The sequence below is a fragment of the Podarcis liolepis genome (assembly GCF_965112155.1).
Source record: "Podarcis liolepis genome assembly, chromosome: 17".
In the NCBI taxonomy this organism is placed as follows: domain Eukaryota; kingdom Metazoa; phylum Chordata; class Lepidosauria; order Squamata; family Lacertidae; genus Podarcis; species Podarcis liolepis.
The window spans coordinates 37,075,564-37,100,399 of NC_139571.1; the positions used below are offsets into that span (position 1 = coordinate 37,075,564).

The 24,836-nt window shown below is 48.7% G+C and overlaps 1 protein-coding gene across 4 annotated transcripts in view; it reads left to right on the top strand.

The window, feature by feature from the left end:
• The window catches only part of LOC310696355 (stimulated by retinoic acid gene 6 protein-like), a 53,691-nt gene that overhangs the window by 11,845 nt on the left and 17,010 nt on the right, over window positions 1–24,836 (top strand). For all 4 annotated transcript variants that reach the window (XM_083481791.1, XM_083481794.1, XM_083481792.1 and 1 more), the window contains exons 2-8: window positions 6,733–6,841; window positions 8,771–8,868; window positions 10,486–10,613; window positions 12,081–12,201; window positions 14,329–14,374; window positions 18,616–18,744; window positions 22,469–22,539. In XM_083481791.1, coding sequence (XP_083337917.1) covers window positions 6,733–6,841; window positions 8,771–8,868; window positions 10,486–10,613; window positions 12,081–12,201; window positions 14,329–14,374; window positions 18,616–18,744; window positions 22,469–22,539 — 702 coding nt within the window. The remainder of the gene's footprint in view (window positions 1–6,732; window positions 6,842–8,770; window positions 8,869–10,485; window positions 10,614–12,080; window positions 12,202–14,328; window positions 14,375–18,615; window positions 18,745–22,468; window positions 22,540–24,836) is intronic.

The window sequence follows — 24,836 nt, forward strand, 5'->3', positions numbered from 1 at the left end:
CGAGTTCCAGCACCAGGCAAAAGATTCCTGCATTGCAGGGGATTGGACTGGATGACCCCTGTGGTCCCTTTAAACTCTACCATTCTCTGTTTCTATGAAAACCGATGAACTTGATCTGGTGGTGCCAGCTTATCAGTCACTTATTGTGCTGGTCCCGAGGGTTAACCATGCAGCGAGGTCCGAGTCCAGTCCGAGTTCAAGGGTGCGGTATGGAGGCTGTCCATCAAAGCTGAAGTGGGGTCCAAGGCAGGGAGTCGGGCGAGGTCAGGAACTCTGGCAGGAGATCAGGACAGGGTGCAGGCAGGAACAGGCTACCAACAACGTTGCTCCCGCAACCTGGGACTGGGCTGGCTGGCTTTTATCTGCCCCGAGGCATAGGGCGGCCCTGGTCCACAGGTGACTCGCCTCTCCTGGCCTGGAGGCAAGCACTCCTCCTGCGGGAACTTAGTTCCCTCCGCCTCTCTGCCCTGAGCCTCTGCAGCTCAGGAGAGGCTGGAGGGTTACCGGACCCAGAGGCAACCTCAGCTTCCTCTGACGGGGCTGAGAGTGGAGCACCTGCAGGCAATGTGTCCTCCATCACCTCAGGAGCCAGAGCAGACTCAGCTGGTGCCTGCACCTGAGGATCCAGCGCAGGTGAGGACCCTTCAGGCTCAGGCCCCAGCCCCGGCTCAGCTGGTTCTGGAGGCGGGGACTCCTGTGCAGGCTGGGATTCCTCAGGTTCAGCCTCCGAGTCTGAATCCCAGGCCATCACACTTATGCCTCCAGCACCTCACTGCCCTCCTGCCTCTAAGCACCCCCCACTAGGCAATCCCACTGCCCCCGCCCAGGGCTCAGTACTTCTCATTTTGGGAACCACTGGCCTAGAAGTATATGAGGCACTGCCAGATCTCTTTGAGGACATCCGTGTTGGTCCCCATAGAGACACTCTGACATGGAATAACAACACTGCAACAATGGAGTTTGCTTTATATATATATTTAATGTAGATATATATAATCCCCAGCCCTGGATTTCAAAGCGTTCTTATTTGATTTCAAACGGGCAGGACGCCAGGAGGATGAACAGCTGAGTCCACTTGTTTTTGCAGTCTGTCCTGTCTGATACAGTATTGACTGAGACACTAAGAGCCGAGAGCGTTCAAATCTGAAAATAAAGGAAGCCAAGCCATCAGGAAGGTGCAGAAAGACACACAGGGCCACAGAGACAACCTTTTCTAAGCTAGTGTTTGCTTCTACACAGTGGGTTGGCATGAGTGGTGATTATCAGTCATCACCACCCAGGGTTAGCAAACAAGGCATAGCATCTAATTTCAGCAAAGCACGTGATGAGATCTCCCACGATATCCTTGTTGACAACATGGTAAAAATGCGGGCTGGTCAATGTTACTGTTAGGTGGCTCAGAAATAAAAAAGCTTTCATGTGTGGTGCTGTGGTCTAAACCACGGAGCCTTTTGGGCTTGCCGATCAAAAGGTCGGTGGTTTGAACCCCTGCGATGGGGTGAGCTCCCATTGCTCTGTCCCAGCTCCTGTCAACCTAGCAGTCCGAAAGCACACTAGTGCAAGTAGATAAATAGGTACCACTGCGGTGGGAAGGTAAAATGGCGTTTCCATACACTTCTCTGGTTTCCGTCACGATGTTCCGTGCATTTTAGTCCTGCTGGCCACATGACCCGGAAAGCTGTCTGTGGACAAACGCCGGCTCCCTTGGCCTGAAAGAGAGATGAGTGCCACAACCTCATAGTTGCCTCATAGGTGGGATTCAACACAGAGAAAAGCAAAGTCTTGGATTTTGACACACACACACACACACACACACACACACACACACACACTCAGAAGCACAAGCATAAGTCTAAGATGGGGAAAATAGGGCTTGGCAGCAGCAGATATGAAATGGTGAATTAGTGGATCACAATCTGAACATGAGCCAACAGTGTGCTAACAATGCTAATGCAGTCTTTGGCTGCTTGTCAAGCTGCATATGTACTACGGCACCTGGGAGGCACATTTTAAGGACAACATTGATCAATGTCTAGAGGAGATGTCAGGCTTTCGGAAAGGGGATCCCTCCCTCGGTGGCAGTAATTAAGCAGATCAAACAAAAGGAGCATTCATACCAGTTAGTTTCTTTAATAATCACAGCGAGAGACAAAAGAAGAAGAAGAGAAGAGTTTGGATTTGATATCCCGCTTTATCACTACCGAAAGGAGTCTCAAAGCGGCTAACATTCTCCTTTCCCTTCCTCCCCCACAACAAACGCTCTGTGAGGTGAGTGGGGCTGAGAGACTTCAGAGAAGTGTGACTGGCCCAAGGTTACCCAGCAGCTGCATGTGGAGGAGCGGAGACGCGAACCCGGTTCACCAGATTACGAGTCCACTGCTCTTAACCACTACACCACAATGGCTCCTAACGAATGCATATCTCTTTAGAAATGGCGTTGCTCCCAGTAAAGGCTCACCCCCTCCGTCCCCATTTATCTACGTCACTCCTACGTCGGGTAATCTGAACTTGTTTCTGCTGAGCTCTCTGTTCTATCACTTTCAAAGCCCGTCTAGTCTTAGGCGAAGGGGGGTCAGGAACGCTGTACAAGCACACTGAATCTGCCAGCTGTCTCTCTCCTGGTGTTTCCTCTTCTAGCTGTTCCTCCCCCAGTATTTCCCAGCTTTCCCCCTCTGGACTATGCCCCTCTGCAAACCATTGTTCTAAGTCAATACTGGCCCCCTGCCCTTGGGAAGGTTCAGGAGAAGGGGCGGCAGCGGCTCCCATCATTCCTCCTCAGTCCAGCCGCTGAGAGGAGAGGAACCAGAATGGTGAGGCGTATGAAAACATTGGGAGAACGTTCCTTACAGCGAAGCAGACTGCCTGGGGAGGTGATGAGCTCTTCACTAGAGTTTTAAAGGCAGAGGCTGGGTCACTGTTTGTCAGAGATACCGTCATTGCAGACCCATCGTGGATCCTACATTAACGAAGGGGTTGGAATAGATGATCTCCAAGATCCCTTCCAACACTATGATTCTATGAGATGAGGAGAAGCAGCTCATCTTGGTAGAATTCATCAGGTGGGGAATGGAGAAGCATAAGTTGCATCAGCTTCAACCGGTTCACACATTACAGCATTTTTAGGCAGCATTTGCAAGTGGCCACATGCAAAGGAGAATAAGGCTATTGTATGCACAGGTGGATGGACAGGTAGGAAAGTAATAATTTATTTGTGTAGCTATATATACCTGCGTCAAACAGAAAGCAAAAAGGACCATTCAGAACTTTTTTTAAATTACTTTTTTATTCAAAATTAAAAGAAAACATATTATCCAGAAACATATCATCCTTATTTTCCCCCTTTTCCCCCCACCCCCCGACTTCCCTCAGTTCCAGTCTTTGAGTTCTCTAAAAATGCTGTTTTCTGCATGTTACATAGTTGTATAGATCCTCAAACTATTTAAGTAATAATTATCAATAAAAAGTTTGTGAATGTTTATTCAAAACCAGCCAAGGCGTCCAGTTCGCTTTGTTGTGTCTTCAAATACTTTGTAAAGGGTTCCCATTCATCTTTAAAGTCACGGTTATCCTTGTCCCGTAGCTTGTATGTCAGTTTTGCCTGTTCTGCATAGACCATTCAGAACTGAGCCACAAATTTAGCTCTTGACTTATTGGCAGTGCAGATAAATATGCAAAGGAGCCAGTGTGGTGTAGTGGTTAAGAGCGGTAGTCTCGTAATCTGGGGAACCAGGTTTGAGTCTCCGCTCCTCCACATGCAGCTGCTGGGTGACCTTGGGCCAGTCATACTTCTTTGAAGTCTCTCAGCCCCACTCACCTCACAGAGTGTTTGTTGTGGGGGAGGAAGGGAAAGGAGAATGTTAGCCGCTTTGAGACTCCTTAAAGGGAGTGAAAGGCGGGATATCAAATCCAAACTCTTCTTCTTCTTCTTCTTTTTCATTATCAAACAGCAGGAAGCATACAAACTCACCAGGTATAACAGATTTCTTATTGCAACTAAAGTTGGGACAAATGTTTTTCATGGGGATCTTTATAAAATGGACATTGAGTAATATAATGGTCAATATCATCTGTGACAGTTTTGCAAAATACGTAAAGACAAGACACCGTTCCAAGGGTAATTTCTTATAACGGCCATCTGAAAAGGCAGAGAGCATGACATTAAGTCTTAATTCTGCAAAAGGGTTTCTACATGGAGCTGAGGTTGTTAGATCCAGATATGAGACACAGGGAATTTCAGCAGCTGTTGTTTTATGTCACTGTGTCATGACAAGTCTGTGCATACTGGCATGTCGTCTACGTGTCTATGAAAAGTACACAAGCCCTGCCCTCGTTTGCATATAACTTCATTTATGTCCTGGCTGAATTCTCAACATTTATCATGGTCTGGAAGATGTCAGGAGCAGGCATTTCCTGGGTCATGGCATGGGAGTCCAGGTTGGGTGCTTATGAGTCCATCTTGTAGGATGAAGAGCAGTTGCGGGCTCTCAACCCCATAGGGAGGAGCAGCAGAGATACCATCTACCACCAGGCCTGAAGATCTTGACTATGACAAGCAGGGACCAGGAATTTCTTTCCCCTAATGGCTCCCCGCTGCCAGAGCACCTTTAGCAGGCCATGTGACTTTGCCTTTTCAAGAAAACTGCATACCCTCCAACATTCTGCTGAAGAAAATTGGGATGTGAGTCTTTTGGTGCTGTGTTCGCGTGGGAGTCAGCCGACACTTGCAAGAGTGCTGAAAAACACACACTTCTTCTTCTTTGGTGATCACTTGTAGCCAAATAAGATTGTCTTCCAAGAACATAGTTTTAACGATGAGTCTGTAAGTGACCGTGGAGGCCAATTCTGGATCCACATGTCCTTCCACAGTGGGGACGTAGGTTTCCGGGTGGGAGTTGATTATGGTGTGGCTTTGCCAAACGTGCCTTCCTCTTAGCATGTTTCTCCCTTTCTTCCTGAGTTTGAGCATCTTCAAAGCCCATGACACCTTTGGTAAAGGCTGTTCTCCAATTGGAGTGCTCGCAGGCCCGTGTTTCCCAGTTGTCAGTGTTTATACTAGATTTTTTTAGATTTGCCTTGAGAGAGTCTTTAAACCTCTTTTGTTGACCACCAGCATGACGCTTTCCATTTTTAAAGTTCGGAATAGAATAGTTGCTTTGGAAGACGATAATCAGGCATCTGAGCGACATGACCAGTCCAACGAAGTAGATGTTGAAGAATCATGGCTTTGACACTGGAGAAACATATTGGAGGAACACACACCTGATCAGGGGCCTGGAGGAGCAGTTCCCTCTTTGCCACCACTCAATGATCCTGCTCCTGATCAGTGAGTCAGTTGGGAAAATCACCCCCTTGCAGCCAATTGAGAAACAGCTGAGCTATGGCAAAGAGGGCGCAGCAGTGCCTTTGGGAATGGTTGCTTCAGGGTGCCCCAGGGTCACTGTGGTGATGGCTCCTGATTAAGCCAGCTTCCCTGACCCTCGTATTTGCTAATGGGAAAGGCAAGGGAAGTCTTTTAAGTTGCTCCAGGGATCTTTGGAAGGAGGCGTAGGTGGAAGGTCTCACAACCCGCTTCTGGTGATTCCCGAGTGCTGCAATGTACACTGAGCACTCTGGAAGGCAAGTGGCAATCTCTGTCCAGCACTTCTTCACTTGTTTGCCTAATGGAGTGGTGGAGGGTGTGTTGCAGTTGTGTGTCTGAAGGGCTGATTTGACACAGCTGGGTGGGCCTGAGCCAGCCTACGGGCTGCCAGTTCCCTACCTCTGCTCCAGCATTCCCAACACATGTGCCAACGCTAGCATGCTTGTTGTTGTTTAGTCATTTAGTTGTGTCCGACTCTTCATGACCCCATGGACCAGAGCACGCCAGGCCCTCCTGTCTCCCACTGCCTCCCGCAGTTCGGTCAGACTCATGTTTGTAGCTTCGAGAACACTGTCCAACCATCTCATCCTCTGTCGTCCCCTTCTCCTTGTGCCCTCCATCTTTCCCAACATCAGGGTCTTTTCCAGGGAGTCTTCTCTTCTCATGAGGTGGCCAAAGTACTGGAGTCTCAGCTTCAGGATCTGTCCTTCCAGTGAGCACTCAGGGCTGATTTCCTTAAGAATGGAGAGGTTTGATCTTCTTGTAGTCCATGGGACTCTCAAGAGTCTCCTCCATCACCACAATTCAAAAGCATCAATTCTTCTGCGATCAGCCTTCTTTATGGTCCAGCTCTCACTTCCATACAAGGGAACTAAGTGTCTGCTGTGGGAAACAAATACAGAAGAGACTGCCCACTGCTTTGCTTTCACCTCTGCTGTGATCAGAATATTCTGACTCATCTTTGTGTGGTTTAAACGTGTCGCTTCTGTCCTCATGCAGAGAAGCACTAGAATTCCCTATCCCTCAGAGGATGGTTCCCTCCATATATTTTTTTGAGCTGATATGGGCATATCTAGAACAGTGACACATGTAGGAGCATAGTGGGGCAGGGGGCGGTACTCTGAAGGTGAGAAATTTTTATTCATATACACCCCCAAAATTAAATGCTTTTGGTTGTAAGCATTGGCATGCTTCCACTTTTATTTTATTTTTTATTATGTTTAAAAAACGTATCTTGGCTATCAAACTTTGGGGCATATGGCTGTGGACATTGCCAGCATATAGAAGACCAGAGTTTTGCAAGCTGGCTTAAGATGCTGAACTCTGTATATCATCTAACGTATCTGCTATTTACCATTGTGTTTCTTGTACAGGGAAACAGGTTTCCTAAATACTTCTTCTGAAGATATGGACAACTCAAATTCCTCATGTGAGGATTCAGTAGAAACGGAGGCATTTATACATTTGTCTCTTCCTCCAGCAGTAAGTAGGCCAATTATCGTACTTTCTTGAGTTATGACTGATGAAATACAGAGCTACTCTGATACTGAGGCTGGCATTAGAGTGGAAGGAGAGTGGCTGTAGGTATATAAGAGACCAAAAGTTCACCAAGGATTGGGGAAAGTATGTAGACTATCTGGAATATATTAGTGAGGGACAAACAACGCTAATGGGATTCAGAGACGCACTGTGAAAGATTAAGAGTTATTGTCCAAAGAAAATAGGAGACAGAGAAATGTATAATGACAATATAAGCTAGGAAATGCGTAACTCTAATTATTACTACGAATGATTTACGGACAAGCTGAAGGAAGTCTCGAAAAGGATGGTTATGTAAATTGTTGATGGAAAAACTACAATTTTATGTATTCTTTCTTTTTCTTTTCTTCGCTATTCTTTTCTTTGTGCGCTATTCTCTCTCGTTTATTTGTGTGCTAGCTTGCTTTTATTTTCTCATGGAACAAATCAATAAAAAAAAGGGAAAAAAGGAAGGAGAGTGGCTGTGTATAATACTGAAAAATGCACAAAATGGAATACTGATCTCATATATTACTCTTGGGTTCTGCACTGGACACTAACGGGCACACACAGACATAATTACCGGTACTTTGGCATTGATACCCTTGCTTAATTTGGGGAATTTGGCAGAGGCTGATCTTAAGTGTGCTTGCTGCAGAGAGCCAGAACTAAAAACATAGGGAGAGCTCTGCAGTATAAAGAGTTTACAACCCACCTACTCTCAGCTGCTGGAAGCATCACAGTGCAGGGGCCTGTCAGTAGTGAACATGAACCACTGGTACCAAATTGGATGGGAAACAGCCTTACTAGAAAAGCTACCGTAACTGTCAGGGAATTGCCATCGGCTCAGGAGGGAGAGGGGAAAAGCCGGATGGATTACAGAGAGCCCCCAAAGATTGTGGGAAGCAGCACTTCCACAGCGGAGGAGAGTAACCACGCCTTCAGTGGAGAGGAGCTTCAGGGCTCGGAGGAGGTGAGGCGGTGCCAGGACACCTTGCCTGGGCAAAGCGGGGAGGAGAGAGGTCCCCCGTTACCCACGCCTTCCTTGCGCAGTAAGCTTTCGCGCTGAGAGGGGAGGCGCAGACTGGGCGTTGAGAAACTACTTTGCTGGGGAAGGTTTAAGGACCGCCCACTCACAGATTCTGCCAGTGAATGAGCAAGACACGGGAGAGTGGGGCTCTGGACAGATAAAGTTTATTTTGGCACCCAAAGCAAGGCTTCGCAGCTGAGCAGGGGGGCATTTGCCTGCTTGCTCTTGAGCAACCCCTTGAAACCGTAACGCTAACTAACAAACTGAAAGCAACACGGGGACAAATACTGTATTGGCCTGAATATAAGCCGCACCAGAATATAAGCCGCACCTTAAAAAATTTTTTTTTTTGGGGGGGGGGGAGAGAAAAAAGTCAATACCCAAATATAAGCCGCTCCCTTAAATTTCTGCAGCCACTCACATCCGTTCCATTTTATTGTATGTCTGTTTCAGCAGCGATATCATAAAAGCCAATTTTTGTAAGGTTGCGAATTTAAGCCACACTTTAATGGGGGGGGGGGGAATGAGGCTTATATTCAGGCCAATACTGTAAAAGAGGACGCCTTCACCCCGGTGTGGCTCCCTTTTATTACACACATAGCCCAACAAGACAACAACAAGAACCCACTGGCAGCATACGAATCAATATTTTTAACTTGACCCAACAATCACACACTTCTAAGAGATGGATGGGAAAATTCATCAGGAACATCCTGACTTGGTTTAATTAACTGACAGGTTAACTGAGCTGATAGGTTGAGCGTCCGTCTTTAGGGACAATAACTCAATTGTAATTCTTTATTAGTTTCTCAAAGATCAAAGGATGCCTTCACTCCCTCATGACTGTTCTTCTGTATCGGCAGGTCTTCATCATTATAGTGCTGTCCTGTCTTGAAAAAAGAATAAAAAGATGTTGTATAGATGAAAAAATTCCTCTACATGGACATTGTGGGATTATGGCGTAAGTTGAAGAATAACTTTCCTCCTGTGGCTACAAGTGTTTTCTAAAAAAGACAAATACGCCAGTGCAACAAATGCCATTCCTTCATGAAAGCAGGTCACCTTTCTGAATCTGTCTTGAGGGAGCCATAAATTCAAGTATTTACATCTGGGATAAAAAAAAGGATAAGTTACTGTCCTTGCACCGGAACAGAGCAGTCTCCTCTTGTATCGGGCAAGGAAGATCTTCCATGTTAGCACTACAGTGGTACCTCAGGTTACATACGCTTCAGGTTACATACGCTTCAGGTTACAGACTCCGCTAACCCAGAAACAGTACCTCGGGTTAAGAACTTTGCTTCAGGATGAGAACAGAAATCGTGCAGCAGCGGCGCAGCAGCAGCGGGAGGCCCCATTAGCTAAAGTAGTGCTTCAGGTTAAGAACAGTTTCAGGTTAAGAACAGACCTCCAGAACGAATTAAGTACTTAACCTGAGGTACCACTGTATTTTATTCCTGCTTGTTGCAGACTTGAGGTGCAAGGGCACAGATTTTTTTCTCCCTGGTTCAAGGTCTCCTGTGAAAGATCCTCTAAGACCATGATCGGGTTGCCCACATGATGCAGAGATGGAGTTTTTCATAGGTCACAACCACAACATACATTTAAAGCTCTCTCCAAATCAGGCAATACTTTTATGTATTAGGACCAACCAAACTACAGTGGTGCCTCGCAAGACGAAATTAATTCGTTCCGCAAGTTTTTTCTTCTTGCAAGTTTTTCGTCTTGCGAAGCACGGTTTCCCATAGGAATGCATTGAAAATCAATTAATGCGTTCCTAGGGAAACCGCTTGCCAGGCTGGCGGTGTGGAGAAGGGCTTTTCTCCCCACCGCAAGCCTTCAGGACAGGTACGGGAACAGAGGGGAAGGCGCGCAGCGCTTTCCCTCTGTTCCCGGGGCTTGCGTGGGAGGAGGGTTTTTCCTTCCCACCACCAACATTCAGAACAGCATTCTGAATGTTGGCGGTGGGAAGGAAAACCCTCCTCCCACCCCAAGTCTTCAGGAAAGCCATCCGAAGCTGGGCGGCGGGAGAAGGTGTCCCTGCCCCCCCCGCCCGGCATCGGAGCTTCGTTCCGATGCCGGGCGGCGGGAGGAGGCGTTCCCCCCCCGGCATCGGAGCTTCGTTCCGATGCCGGGCGGCGGGAGGAGGCGTCCCCCCCCGCCGGACATCGGAGCTTCATTCCGAAGCCGGGCGGCGGGAGGAGGTCCGAGGACAGTGGGGAAGACGCGCTGCGCTTCCCCGCTGTCCCGGAGATTTCCCTATGGGCTGTCGTCTTGCGAAGCAAGCCCATAGGGAAATTCGTTTTGCGAAGCGCCTCCAAAACGGAAAACCCTTTCGTCTAGCGGGTTTTCCGTCTTGCGAGGCGTTCGTCTTGCGGGGTACCACTGTATCACAAGATGGTGAACTGAACAGTCCCTGTTGTTATCTTTCTCTGAGCTGAAGTTGATGGTTGGTTGATTTCACACCTAAGTTTTATGACTCTTGGAAAGCGGGAGCTGCAGCACATAAGCTTTCAGCTCTGTAATGGCTTCCCAGAATCCTAAGAATTATTTCTTCTCTTCTTCTTTCCACACCACACAGACCCTTTGATATCCTTGCCTTCAGCAACCGATGGTCACTTGGATTTGCATTTGGAATTATTGCTGATAAAGTGATGTACCTGTTTACCTCAGACCACTTCATTTCGTTATTTCCGAGGTGGGCTAAAGGTAAAACACGTGGCAAAGAAGCAACAGGGAGGCCTGGGGACAGAACAATACCGTGAGCCTCTGACGTTTTTCAGTTTATCCATACTAATCTGCAGCGGCGTAGCGTGAGTTGTCAGCACCCGGGGCAACGCAAGTAATTTGCGCCCCCTAACCCGGGGCAAGGCAAGTAATTTGCGCCCCCCCAACCCCTAACCTGCGAGTTGCCGCTGGCGCTGGCGCCCAAACGACGCCGCTTGCCTGGAGGAGGAGGGGGGCAGAGAGGCGAGGAAAATGCAACGGCCCAGCAGCTGCAGCAGCACCGGCGGAGGCGGGGCTGTGAGGAGGGGCTGCCTGGCGCGTCTTCCGCGGCCAGCGCTGAGAGCCGCTGCCTGCCGGGCGCCTTCAGCCCAGACACGCGCACAGCTCGTTGGTTCCGCGAGACATGCGGCTCCGCTACAGCCTGCGCCCGAGGCTCTTCGGCGACTCCGGAGGCAGCGAGCGCGCCCCCCAGATGTTGCGCCCGGTGCGGCCGGCCCCCCTGGCACCCTCCACGCTACGCCACTGCTAATCTGCTCATTGCCCTGATTCTAGCCAGAACCTGAGCTTTTGGGCTCATCTGTGAGTTCAGTTTTGTATTCAGGATTCCGATCTCAGCCTTGCATTTGTTAACATAAGTGGAATGAAGAGGGAAGATTGGCAGATGAGGTAAGGTGAGGTGTTTTTAACCTCTCTTGCATATGCCAAATTCTTCTTGCTGACTTCTTCCTTCCACCAAGATCATTTTTCTTTCATGCTGATCTCTCTTCCAGGTTTAGAGCTCTGTTTATTGGGACTAGGGATCTTAAAAAATAATTGGGGGTGGGGGTGGAATTGGCTGTGTGGAAGAGTTAAGCACTCTTTCCCCTACCTGCTGATTTCCTTCTGCAAATGCTGCCTCAGCTCAGCTCCACTGACAATTCAAGTGGAATGTAGGGACTGGGAAAGCTATATTTCCCTTATACTTCACTGTCTTCATATTTCAGTTACAGATAGGTAGCCGTGTTGGTCTGTCATAGTCAAAATAAAAAAATTCCTTCCAGTAGCACCTTAAAGACCAACTAAGTTAGTTCTTGGTATGAGCTTTCGTGTGCATGCACACTTCTTCAGATACACTCTGTATCTGAAGAAGTGTGCATGCACACGAAAGCTCATACCAAGAACTAACTTAGTTGGTCTTTAAGGTGCTACTGGAAGGAATTTTTTAATTCATATTTCAGGCATCTCAAGGCCAAGTCTGACTCCTAAGACACAGTAAATGCATCAGACTCCCATTCACAGCCATCCTAAATATTCCTCCAACCTAGCAACTGTGAGAATACATCCTTGAAAGTGGTCCAGCTTTTATCATTGCTTAGGGTATCCCCCCACGTGACCGAGAGTAGCTCTGAGAAATGCTAGATCTCCATCTGGAGTAACTATGGTTTCTAAAACGACCCTATCTTTCTGCAGTTTTTGTGGTTCTAATCCATGCCGTCGAAGTGGGCATCTCTATGTACCCCTTCTTTGCCTGCCTTTCAACAAGTTACGCGATTACCGGAGCTATACTGGGATTCCTTTACACTGCAGCTTGGTGAGCAGAGCCTTATATCAGATATACTTGTCTGAGCGCTATTGCTGGGGATGTTGGGTGAGAGACAACTTGCCATTAGAGAACCTCGTGAAGGGCATTTGTGGAAGCTTGCGATGAACATTGCTACAGAGCAAGTAGATTTTTTTTTAAAAAATAAGTTTATTCAAAATTAAAACAAAACATATTATCCAAAAACTTATCATCCTTGTTTCTCCCCCATTTTTCCTCCCCCCCCACAAAACCCACCCGCCCCCACCCCCTGACTTCCCTCAGTTCCAGTCTTTGATTTCTCTAAAAATGCTGTTTTCTGCATGTTAATAATTTAGCTGATTATTATCAATAAAAAGTTTGTGAATGTTTATTCAAAACCAGCCAAGGAGTCCAGTTCGCTTTGTTGCGTCTTCAAATACTTTGTAAAGGATTCCCATTCATCTTTAAAGTCACAGTTATCCTTGCCCCGAAGCTTGTATGTCAGTTTTGCCAGTTCTGTATAGTCCATCAATTTTTCTTGTCATGATTCTTTAGTTGGGGTTTCTTCAGTCTTCCATCCTTGTGCTATTAGAACTCTTGCGGCTGTTGTCGCGTACATGAAGATGTTTTTCAGCTTTTTGGCAGATCTTTCCCTACAATCCCTAATAAATATGCTTCAGGTTTTTTAACAAATGTTAAATGGAACATTTTCTTCAATTCGTTGTATATCATTTCCCAATTTTTTAAAATTACCTTACAATCCCACCACATGTGATAAAATGTCCCCTCCTTTTCCTTACACTTCCAACATATATTTGAACTAGTTTTGTACATTTTCTCTAACTGCACTGGTGTTGTGTACCATCTGTACATCATCTTCATGTAATTCTCCTTCAATTGGGAACAATCTATAAATTTTAAGTCAGTTTTCCATAATTTTTCCCAATCTTCCATCATAATATTGTGACCTACATCTTGTGCCCATTTGATCATAAGAGAGCAAATAGATTTAAATGATCCAGGGTTCCTAATATTGTCTAGATCAGGGATAGCCATCATGGTGCACTCTAGACATCATTGGACTCAGCTCCCATCAACTGCATCCACCATGGCTCAATGGTCGGGAATGGTAGGGTAAACAAAGCTCATCTGGCAACCAACTTGTTCAGCTGGTTATAGAATCATAGGAATATAGAACTGTAGAGTTGGAAGGGACCATGCGGTCATCTAGTCCAACCCCCTTGCAATGCGGGAATCTTTTGCCCAACGTGGGGCTTGCACCCACAACCCTGAGATTAAGAGTCTCATGCTCTGCCACCTGCTTACAACTTTACTTTTTGTATGTTAATTTTGTCAGTAACGCTGCCTCCCCCCCCCTCAACCAGTCTGTTCTGGCTGGGGAGTTTTACTCAGTCCCTAATTTTGTGACTTTCGCGTTGCTGGTGAAGACCTTCCTTGTAAAACATAGACAGCATACCGTATTTTTTGCTCTATAGGACACACTTTTCCCCCTTCAAAAATTAAGGGGAAATGTGTGTGCATCTTATGGAGCGAATGTAGGCTCCTTGGCTTCAGCGATAGGAACGCGAAGCCTCTGAAGCGCAGAGGGAGAGCTCCCCCCGCGCTCCGGAGGCTTTGCGTTGCTTTCGCTGAAGCCGCCTGAAGCCCCTGGAGCGCAGGGAACCCCCGCTGTGCTCTGGGGGCTTCAGGCAGCAATCTGCAAGCCTTCCGAGTGCAGCAGGAGTTCCCGCCGTGCTTCGAAGGCTTGCGGATAGCCGCCTGGAGAGTGAGAGGGGTCGGTGCACACCGATCCCACTTGCTCTCTAGGCTTCGCTTCGCTGGAGAGGCGCTGCACAGTTTTCCCTCTCTGCGCAGCGCCCCTTCAGCGAAGCGGGAGGAGAAATGGAAGGGGCTCCGTTTCTCCTGCCTCTTCGCTAAAGGGGCGCTGAGCAGAGGGGGGAGAATCCCCCCCGTTTCCCCCCTCCTATGGAGCAAAAAATACGGTACTTTCTGTATTCTGGATTCATGCGAATCCAATATGAGGACTGTGGTAGATGGGAGTTTGCCTCAGACGTTTGGCTGAACAAACAGTACATATATTTTGACTACAGACAGCATCTTAGGATCCCTGTAACTCCAGTGTTGTTTTTTTTAAAGGATGTTCATCTCGGTGGTAGACTATTTCTTGTGCCCTGACAACAACGTAAGTGCTCATCTCTCTTATCTGTCTACCTGCTGGGGTCAGAGCCTGAATAGGGGAGCCTCCTCTGCAGTGGCCAGCATGACGCTGTGGAGCTTCCATCCCAAAATTAGCATCGCTGAAGTGTTGGTGCTGACCTTTAAAGCCCAGTATACCTGAAGGAGCATCTCCACCCCCATTGTTCAGACTGAGTTCCAGCTCCAAGGGCCTTCTGGCAGTTCCCTCACTGTGAGAAGTGACGCTCCAGGGAACCAGGCAGAGGGCCTTCTCGGTAGTGGCATCCTACCATCAGATGTTAAGGAAATAAACAACTGTCTGACTTTTAGAAGACATCCGAAGGCAGCTCTGTTTAGGGAAGTTTTTAATGTTTGAGATTTTATTATTTTTTATATTTTGCTGGAAGCTGCCCAGAGTGGCTGGGGAAACCCAGCCAGATGGGCAGAGTATAAATAAATTACTGTATTTTTCGCTCTAAAAGACACACTTTTTCCCTCCTAAAAAGTAAGGGGAAATGTGTGTGAGTCTTATGGAGTGAATGCAGGCTTCAGCGAAAGCAACGCGAAGCCTCCGGAGCGCAGGGGGTGCTCTCGCTGCGCTCCGGAGGCTTCGCGTTGCTTTCGCTGAAGCCAGAAGAGCAAGAGGGGTCGGTTCGCACCGACCCCTCTTGCTCTCCTGGCTTCGCTTTGCTGGAGAGGCACTGCGCAGCTTACCCTCCCTGTGCAGTGCCCCTTCGGCGAAGTGGGAGGAGAAATGGAAGGGGCTCCGTTTCTCCTGCCGCTTTGCTGAAGGGGCGCTGTGCAGAGAGGGGGAGAATTTATTTTCTTCTTCTCCCCCTCTAAAACAACGTGCGTCCTTGAGTGTTAAAATGATGTGGCTTTAGAAAGTAAGTGGATTACAGCTGTAAAGATCAAGTTAAAAGAAAAGAAAGGTTAACAATTAGATAAAATTAAGGGTGAGGATTTGCTGAACTAAATATTTGAAATTGGAATGCAGAAAGGGGAGGTATGAGGAGGTCGGTGAAGTAAGTTTAAGAAAATAAGGGTTTGAAATTATACTTGTTTTTTCTTGTTTGTGTTTGTTTTGTATTGTTTGATTATATAATTTGTGAAACTTTAATAAATATTTTATAAAAAAAAAATAAAACAACGTGCGTCCTATGGTTGGGTGCATCTTATAGAGCAAAAAATACAGTATTATTATTATTATTATTATTACTGCCTGGATGGGGATTGGTCAGGACAAGACAGCAGTGAGGCTGGGGCTGCACAGGTGTACCAGTAGAGTCAAAACAGTTGTCCTGCTGGGGCAGATGTAGAGCCCTCGCCTTGCTACTCCCTCACCCAGAGCAGCTTAGTGACACTGCTGTATGGTGAGGGCATCTCTGCCCTAGCACACAGGCTGCCACAGAGCCACCTGCGATCTGTGTACATGGCCTTTTGGCCTACAGAGGAAAGCTGTGGTAGAAATCTAAGGCCTGTGAAAGAACCACCACTGTGTGTGAGAGGACAAGCGCCATGGATGATTCCTTCAGTCCAGGAATTACCGTATTTTTCACCCTATAGGACGCACTTTTTCCCCTCCAAAAATGAAGGGGAAATGTGTGTGCGTCCTATGGGGCGAATGCAGGCCTTCGCTGAAGCCTGGAGAGCGAGAGGGGTCGGTGCGCACCGACCCCTCTCGCTCTCCAGGCTTCACGGACCTCTCCACAAGCAGCGGGAGCGCTCCCGCTGCTTGCGGAGAGTTGCCTGCATGCCGAAGCCTGTGCGCGCTGAGATCAGCGCGTCCAGGCTTCGTGGACCTCTCCGCAAGCAGCGGGAGCCAGCGCTGGGCTCCCACGGCTTGCAGAGAGCTGCCTGTTTGGGGGCTGGGCTCGGGGGAAGCTCGGGCCTCCCCCGCCCCAGCCCCGCGCCTGGGGAAAAAAATAATTCCGCCCCTTTATTTCCCCCCCCCAAAAAAAAACTAGGTGCGCCTTATGGGACGGTGCGTCCTATAGGGCGAAAAATACGGTAGATGCCTCCAAACGTTTGGGAAGGAAGAAGAATGGAGACACGATTCAGGTCCTCAGAACCATGGACAGGGCACAAGAAAGCAGGGCCAAGACTTAGAAGGCTTTCAACAGAGGACACCCTGCCCTGAAGTCACTGAGAAGGAATGGAAATGCTTATGGCCCTCCGAGTTTTCTCAGGCTTCTCTGGAGCTACCAGGGAGCTTTTGCATCCAAGCCATGGGGCTTTGCTGCTGAACTGCAGCCCTGCCTGAAAAGAATTCAGAAATCAAGGCCCATGTCTGCCCTCTTGGCAGTAGATGAAGCACAAAATCCAGTAAGCCTGGGACCGTTGATTCCTAGACTGAAGATACTTGACAAAAGTACTTGGTTTAGAAAGGATAAAGGTAAAGGGAGCCCTGACCATTAGGTCCAGTCGTGACCGACTCTGGGGTTGCAGCGCTCATCTCGTTTTATTGGCCGAGGGAGCCGGCGTACAGCTTCCAGGTCATGTGGCCAGCATGACTAAGCCGCTTCTGGCGAACCAGAGCAGTGCACGGAAACGCCGTTTACCTTCCTGCCGGAGCGGTACCTATTTATCTACTTGCACTGGTGTGCTTTCGAACTGCTAGGTTGGCAGGAGCAGGGACTGAGCAACGGGAGCTCACCCCATCGCGGGGATTTGAACTGCCGACCTTCTGATCGGCAAGTCCTAGGCTCTGGTTTAACCCACAGCGCCACCCACGTCCCTTTTTTATATAGGATACATGGCTGTGAAATAGGCAGAAGGGGGCATGGCTCACTGTACAAGACCTACAAGGGGCATCTACAACGAAATGTTGCAGTGTGTTCTGCTTGTCAGGGTTCCAGCCCTGCTTTCTTCTAGTACACGCCATTCCATTTCTGCTCCTCCTGACCTCATGGCTACTGAAAATACGCAGTTCGTATTGGCCTGGTGGGTTGCCCCCTTAAAACGTCCTCCATAGCAACTTACACTTCTGCAAGCATTGTGGCTTTCCTGTGCACCCTCCTATCTCCTCCTTCTTTCTCCCTAATACCATTTTGGCAATAATAATAATAATAATAATAATAATAATAATAATTTATTTGTACCCCGCCCATCTGGCTGGGTTTCCCCAGCCACTCTGGGCGGCTTCCAACAAAGACCAAAAATACACTAAAATGTCACACATTAAAAACTACCCTGAACAGGGCTGCCTTCAGATGTCTTCTGAATGTTAGGTAGTTGTTTATCTCTTTGACATCTGATGGGAGGGTGTTCCACAGGGCAGGTGCCACTACCGAGAAGGCCCTCTGCCTGGTTCCCTGTAACTTGACTTCTTGCAGCGAGGGAACCGTCAGAAGGCCCTCGGCGCTGGATCTCAGTGTCCGGGCTGAACGATGGAGGTGGAGACACTTCTTCAGTTATACTGGACCGAGGCCATTTAGGGCTTTAAAGGTCAGCACCAACACTTTGAATTGTGCTCAGAAACGTACTCGGTTGTGCTCGGAATTGGTTGATGCCATGAGCAGGAGATAGTTAGCGGTGTTAGTGCGTGTGATGTGTGGCTGTGTCAAGGGTGAATGCTGATTGGATGCTGTCAGCGAGCGTTGACACTATTGGTTGCTTCTGAGTCACATGCGATAGGAAGCGTATGTCATGCAGTCCCCCCTAAAAGCTAAACAATTATTGGCACCCCCCTGAAAAAGGTCAACAACTCTGGGCAACCTCCCCTCATTATTTTTCAGTATATATATTTGTATGTGCGCATGCAGACAATCATTATTATCCCACTTTAAGTTTCCGCGTTGCGGTTTGAATCGCTGTGAGGGAGTGAGCTCCCGTTCCTCGGTCCCAGCTCCTGCCAACCTAGCAGTTCGAAAGCACGTCAAAGTGCAAGTAGATAAATAGGTACCGCTCCGGCGGGAAGGTAAACAGTATTTCCATGTGCTGCTCTGGTTCACCAGAAGCGGCTTAGTCATGCTGGCCACATGACCTGGAAGCTGTCTGCGGACAAACGTCGGCTCCCTCAAACAATAAAGCGACACACACACACACACACACACACACACACACACACACAGGCTCCAGTATTTAGGAAGTCAACCCAAATGGCAGAGTGCGTTGATCTTAGTTATGATCTTGATTCTGCCCTTCAGGACAAGACAGGCTTAATAACTTAAGCTGAGCTTTCAGGGTATATGACAGGTGGTGTAATGTTTGCCTTTGGTAATTCTGCTTCTTTTTTTTTTTGCCTAGTTTTTGGGTGAATATGACAACCTCATAAAGGGCTGGCCTTCCTTGCTGTGCTATCTTTTCCTTCTAGGCCAATTTGTTCGCATTTTTGTGAAAGCCATAATAGTCCGTTGTCGGCGTGACTCCGTAAATGTGAGTATTTTGTGATAATCACATTTTCCTATTGCAATTATTTTGAAAACAAAAACATTTCTCCTGCCTTCTGAATTCTGTACATTGCTGAAAATGGCAGTTAACTGTTCCATGAAATAAGTACAGCTCTATCAATGCTTTACATTTTTCATTTGCTTATTTTGACCATTCTCTGTTTAAATTCAGCATTATTAGTACAATGGTAACTCGGTTTACATGACCCGGAAGCTGTACGCTGGCTCCCTCGGCCAATAAAGCGAGATGAGCGCCGCAACCCCAGAGTCGGTCACGACTGGACCTAATGGTCAGGGGTCCCTTTACCTTTACCTAACTCGGGTTACAGACACTTCAGGTTACAGACACTTTGGGTTACAAACTCTGTTAAGCAGGAAGTGGTTGCTCCAGGTTAAGAACTTGCTCCAGGATAAGAATGGAAATCACGTGCTAGCGGCAGCAGGAGGCCCCATTAGCGAAAGCACGCCTCAGGTTAAGAACAGTTTCAGGTTAAGAACGGACCTCTGGAACGAATTAAGTTCTTAACCCAAGGTACTACTGTATTATTATTGACATTTCTTAGTAGTTTTTTTTTGTTTTTTACAAAGAAGGCCTCAAAAGTGACTTAACAAGATAGAACACAACAGCTAAAAAAACACAACACTAAACAAGAAAACTAAAACAATGTATAATATAAAATACCAAAAATGCTCATCCAATAACATCATAATAATACAGCCGTACCTTGGAAGTCGAATGGAATCCATTCCTGAAGTCTGTTTGACTTCCAAAACGTTCGAAAACCAAAGCACGGCTTCCAATTGGCTGCAGGAAGCTCCTGCAGCCAATCGGAAACCATGGAAGCCCCGTCGGATGTCCGACTTCCAAAACAGTGTTCAAAAACCAGAATAGTCACTTCCGGGTTTTGATCGTTCAGGAGCCAAAACGTTCGAGAACTAGGCTATTCGACTTCCAAGTTACAACTGTAATGACAAATCCTAGCCCCACCCCAATAGATGAGCATCATCATGGAGGCCAGCTTAGTCCCCAAAGGCCTGAGTGAATAAAAAGATCTTAGCTTAGCATCTTAAAAATGGATAATGATGGTCGCAGGCATGCTTCCTTGGAGAAAAAGCCACTTCCGAGCTAGGGAGGAGGTAGGGTTGCGGGCTTCACACTCCTTCCCCACACTCGTGCATGGCCTAGCAGCTGCATTTACCGTATTTTTCGCCCTATAGGACGCACTTTTTCCCCTCCAAAAATGAAGGGGAAATCTGGGTGCGTCCTATGGGGCGAATGCAGGCTTTTGCTGAAGCTTGGAGAGCGAGAGGGGTTGGTGCGCACCCGGAGCATTGGGCGTCCTGAAAGCAGAGTGCCCGGCGCTTCGGGAACACATCCGCAGCCTAGGCAGCCCTGCGGGAGGTCCCGCAGGGATGTCTAGGCTGCGGATAGCAGAGCGCCCCTCGCGTCGGGCAGACATCCGCAGCGTGGGGAGCCTTGCAGGAGTTCCCCGCAAGGCTTCCCACACTGCGGATAGCAGCCTGCCGCCCAGCGTGAGGGGCGCCCTGAAGCAGAGGGCCCCCCGCGCCCGGCAGACATCCGCAGCGTGGGTAGCCTTGCAGGAGTTCCCCGCAAAGCTCCCCACACTGCGGATAGCAGCCTGCTGCCCAGCGTGAGGGACACCCTGAAGCAGAGCACCCCTCGCGCCGGGCAGACATGCCAGCTCCACAAGCTCGGGGAACAGCAGGGAGGCGCAGCGCCGCCATCCCGCTGTTCCTCGACCTGGTTCGGTTTCCCCGACCTGCTTTTGGGGGGGAAATAAAGGAATTCCCCCCCTTTATTTCCCCCCCAAAAAACTAGGGGCGTCCTATGGGACGGAGCGTCCTATGGGACGAAAAATACGGTAGGTCCGGCACGGCCGAGAAACCCCCTCTTTGCTATGCTGCAGCCAGACAGGTTTTTTCGGATCCTCTGCATTCTCCCTGGAACCTTTTTCTTTGGATTTCTTGAGGATTTTCGGCATTAGATCGTGGCTGTTCGGGTGTCCTTGCTAGCCTTGCACGTTGGACCTGCTGTCCGAAAGCTGCGATCGCCGCCGCACAGTCTCGTCGCTCCTGGGCTTCACCTCAGTAGGCAGCAGCTGGTGGCAAAGGCTTCCATTTCTGAGGCTAAATAAAAAGAGCTGAAATTACTTGGGGGTTTTCCTTCGCAGGCTTGCCTCAGCTGGCAGCCCAAGAAGCCGGAGTTGCTCCACCCATGCCCCAACTTCCTTGTAAAGTTGTGGCCTAATTCGACCCACTAACCCGAATTTTATTTATTTCGGAGGAGGGAGGCGGGAACTCGCCAGGCAACATTCCTCAGATGGGGGGCCTTGGTCCTTGTCACAACCCTCCGCACCTCCCTCCAATGAAGCACACAGAGAATGGCCTCTGATGAAGATTACTGTGCTGGACCCATCTGGACTGTTTTTTAGGAGCAAAACTGTAACGTTCCAAATATTTTGGGGAGACTTGTCAGTCAGCTCTTGAAATCCTGTGTCACCAACCCTACCTCTCCAGTCGTAAACCCCTCTGTGGTCTCTTAGTTCTCCACAGCCTTCCTAATTACACAGTGAACTAAAACGGCTACCATTTTGTAGCTATCGCTTATAAAGAGGTGGATCCATTTGTTGCTTCCTTGTTTGCAAAGTGTGGAATCCTGATGAATCCTCATTTGGCTGGCTTTTGCTTCTTTTGGGCCAGATTCTTGGGCTCTGAGCAAGAAAACACCCCAGACATATTGCAGTGCCTGCTCTGTTCCTGCACAACAAGCCGGGTGGGATGCGCCCTATGTGCTTGCCCTGTGGACATAGGATGTCCTCACATAGTTTGGTCCCCCCCTCCAAAGTAAACACAGATTAACACATCAAATAAATAGGCTTAAACATTCCTATGTATGTATTACAACTATGGGGACCATTGGTGGGGTGTAGGTGGGTTCCCACGAGGCAAAACACGGTGATAACAGCAAGAACTTTTATTGAACTAACAGAACTGGACAACAGGGGCAAAGCAACTGCTTATACAGTGGTACCTCTGGTTACGAACTTAATTCGTTCCGGAGGTCCGTTCTTAACCTGAAACCATTCTTAACCTGAGGTACCACTTTAGCTAATGGGGCCTCCTGCTTCCACCGCACCGCCAGCAAGCGATTTCTGTTCTCAACCTGAGGTAAACTTCTTAACCCGAGGTACTACTTCTGGGTTAGTGGAGTCTGTAACCCGAAGTGTTTGTAACCCAAGGTGTTTGTAACCCGAGGTACCACTGTATACATTTCTGAAGGTCTGGGCCACTCCCACCATGATTGGCTGTCTAAACTTACAAGCTGCGAATCATAACTCAGAGTTTAAGGGCCAATGGCAGAGGCCCAAATCCTGAAATGTTCTGTGATTGGATATCATGCATCGAATCAGAACACAGGAGCTCAGAATCCTTAGTCCACACTCAAGCTCAGGCAAACAAAGACCACTGAATACATAATAATTGGTATTGCTAAATTGCAATACCCATAAGCCCTAGCAAACATTGCCACAAACATGGCCACAAGGCAACCTTTGGTGGGCCAGAGCTCTGGCACACCTGCTGTATCGGATTCAGCCCAAGAATAGCACATCTGTAATTACAGAATCCCGCAACTCTTAAATGAAATTTTTGGAATCGTACATAATTCTTTCCTTCTTCTTCCTACCCAGGAGGAGACTTCTTTTGTGGAAGCGCATCAGATACTGTATGTCCAGCAATTGCTGAGGAAACCGCTACCGGAGTGAGGAATCGTTCTGTTTTGGGGTCATTCCCCCTTTTGAACTAAAGACAAATGTTCATGCCAGATTTGATGATAATCCCCATCTGAGCAAACTCTCTCTCCAGCTGGGAGGAGTGATCAAACTCCTTCAAAAATTAAGAAGTTGAGTGAAGGAGCTGCCATGGCTTTTCAATAACGGGCCAGTTCCACATGCTCTGAAGAAGCAATGCAGGAAAAGCTTGGGAGAAACAAGCTCAAACCTATTGTTTCCCCGTGCCACTCTCACTATCCGTCATTCTCAGATTTATGTTTGCTGACTTACAGCTACCCTTATATCTGCCACCTACCGTATTTTTCGCCCCATAGGGCGCACCTAGTTTTTTTGGGGGGGAATAAAGAAAAAAAAATTATTTTCCCCCCAGGCGCAGGGCTGGGGTGGGGGAAGCCTGAGCTTCCCCCGACCCCAGCCCCCAGAACAGGCTGCTATCCGCAAGCCCGAACCCTGGGGTGTGCTGAGCTCAGCGCCCCCAGGCTTCTGGGTGCAGGCAGCTCTCCGCAAGCTGTGGGAGAGCTGCGTGACTTTGTGCAGCTCTCCCATGGCTTGCGGAGAGCTGCGCGAAGCCCGAAGCCTGGGGTGTGCTGAGCTCAGTGCGCCCCAAGCTTCTGGGTGCAGGCGAAGTCGCGCAGCTCTTCCACGGCTTGCGCATAGCTTCCTGAAGCCTGGAGAGTGAGAGGAGTCGGTGCGCACCAACCCCTCTCGCTCTCCAGGCTTCAGCGAAAGCCTGCATTCGCCCCATAGGACGCACACACATTTCCCCTTCATTTTTGGAGGGGAAAAAGTGCGTCCTATAGGGCGAAAAATACGGTACCTATACAGTGGTGCCTCGCAAGACGAAAAGAATCCGTTCTGTGATTCTCTTCATCTAGCGTTTTTTTCGTCTTGCGAAGCAAGCCCATTGACGGATTAGCGGATTAGCGCTATTAGCGGCTTTTAGCGGCTTATTAGCTTATCGGATCAGCTGATAAGCGGTTTAGCGGCTTAGAAAAAGGGGGGGAGGAAAAAAACCCCACAGGAACTCGCAAGACCTTTTCGTCTTGCGAAGCAAGCCCATAGGAAATTTGTTTTGCAATGCACTCCCAAAACGGAAAACTCTTTCGTCTAGCGAGTTTTCCGTCTTGCGAGGCATTCGTCTTGCGGGGCACCACTGTACAGGAGACACCAGTAAGGCCCAGATCACACCCTGAAAAAACATATGGATGAGAGTCTTCCTCTGGGCATTTGAACTTTTGCTAAGTGTCAGGGACTGGGCAGAGGAGGAGTGTTGCCCCCTCCCCCATGGCTTCCCCACCCTGACCCTTCCAGGGAGGAGGGAGAGGAATACAGTTCAGAATTACAACAGGGGCTTGAAGGACGTTACGGCTCAGAGGCAGATGAGGGGGAAAGTTGGGAAATAATGGGACAGGAGGAGGAGGAAGCCATAGGGGAGGGGGCAACAGTTGACACAGTGTCTTTAGAAAGCATTCCAGACCCCCCCTCCTAGAACCCGGCGAGCCTTGAAAGTAGGAGAGCAAAGAGCTCAAAAGCAGAGGACACATAGCAGCACATATAGAAGTGACCAATGAGGAGGTGGGAGAGACAGGGGATGGAGAGTCACTCGGGACAATGCCATTATTCAAGAGGCTGGGTTCTATAGCCTCTCTCTCTAAATATTGAATAAAAAGAGGATGGTAAGAAACTGTGCTGATCCCGTGGGTTACCCGAGAGGTGAGGTCCAAGTCTGGTCCATGGTCAAAGGTGCAATGTGGAGGCAGTCCGTAGTAGCTGAAGCTTGGTACAGGGCAGGGAGTTGGGTGAAGTCAGGAACAGGCATGCAAGCAGAAAGCCAGGGCAGGGCAGGAGCTCAGGCAGGAAAGCAGGACAGGGTTCAGGCAGGAGCTAGCAACCAACAATGTTGCTCCCATAACCTGGGACTGGGGCTGGCTGGCTTTTATCTGCCCCGAGGCATAGGGCGGCCCCGATCCTCTGGTGCCTTGGCTCTCCTGGCCTGGAGGCGAGCACTCCTCCTGCGGGAACTTAGTTCCCTCCGCCTCTCTGCCCTGAGCCTCTGCAGCTCAGGAGAGGCTGGAGGGTTACCGGACCCAGAAGCAACCTCAGCTTCCCCTGACGGGGCTGAGAGTGGAGCACCTGCAGGCAATGGGTCCTCCATCACTTCAGGGGCCAGAGAAGACTCAGCTGGTGCCTGCACCTGAGGATCCAGCACAGGTGAGGACCCTTCAGGCTCATGCCCCAGCCCCGGCTCAGCTGGTTCTGGAGGCAG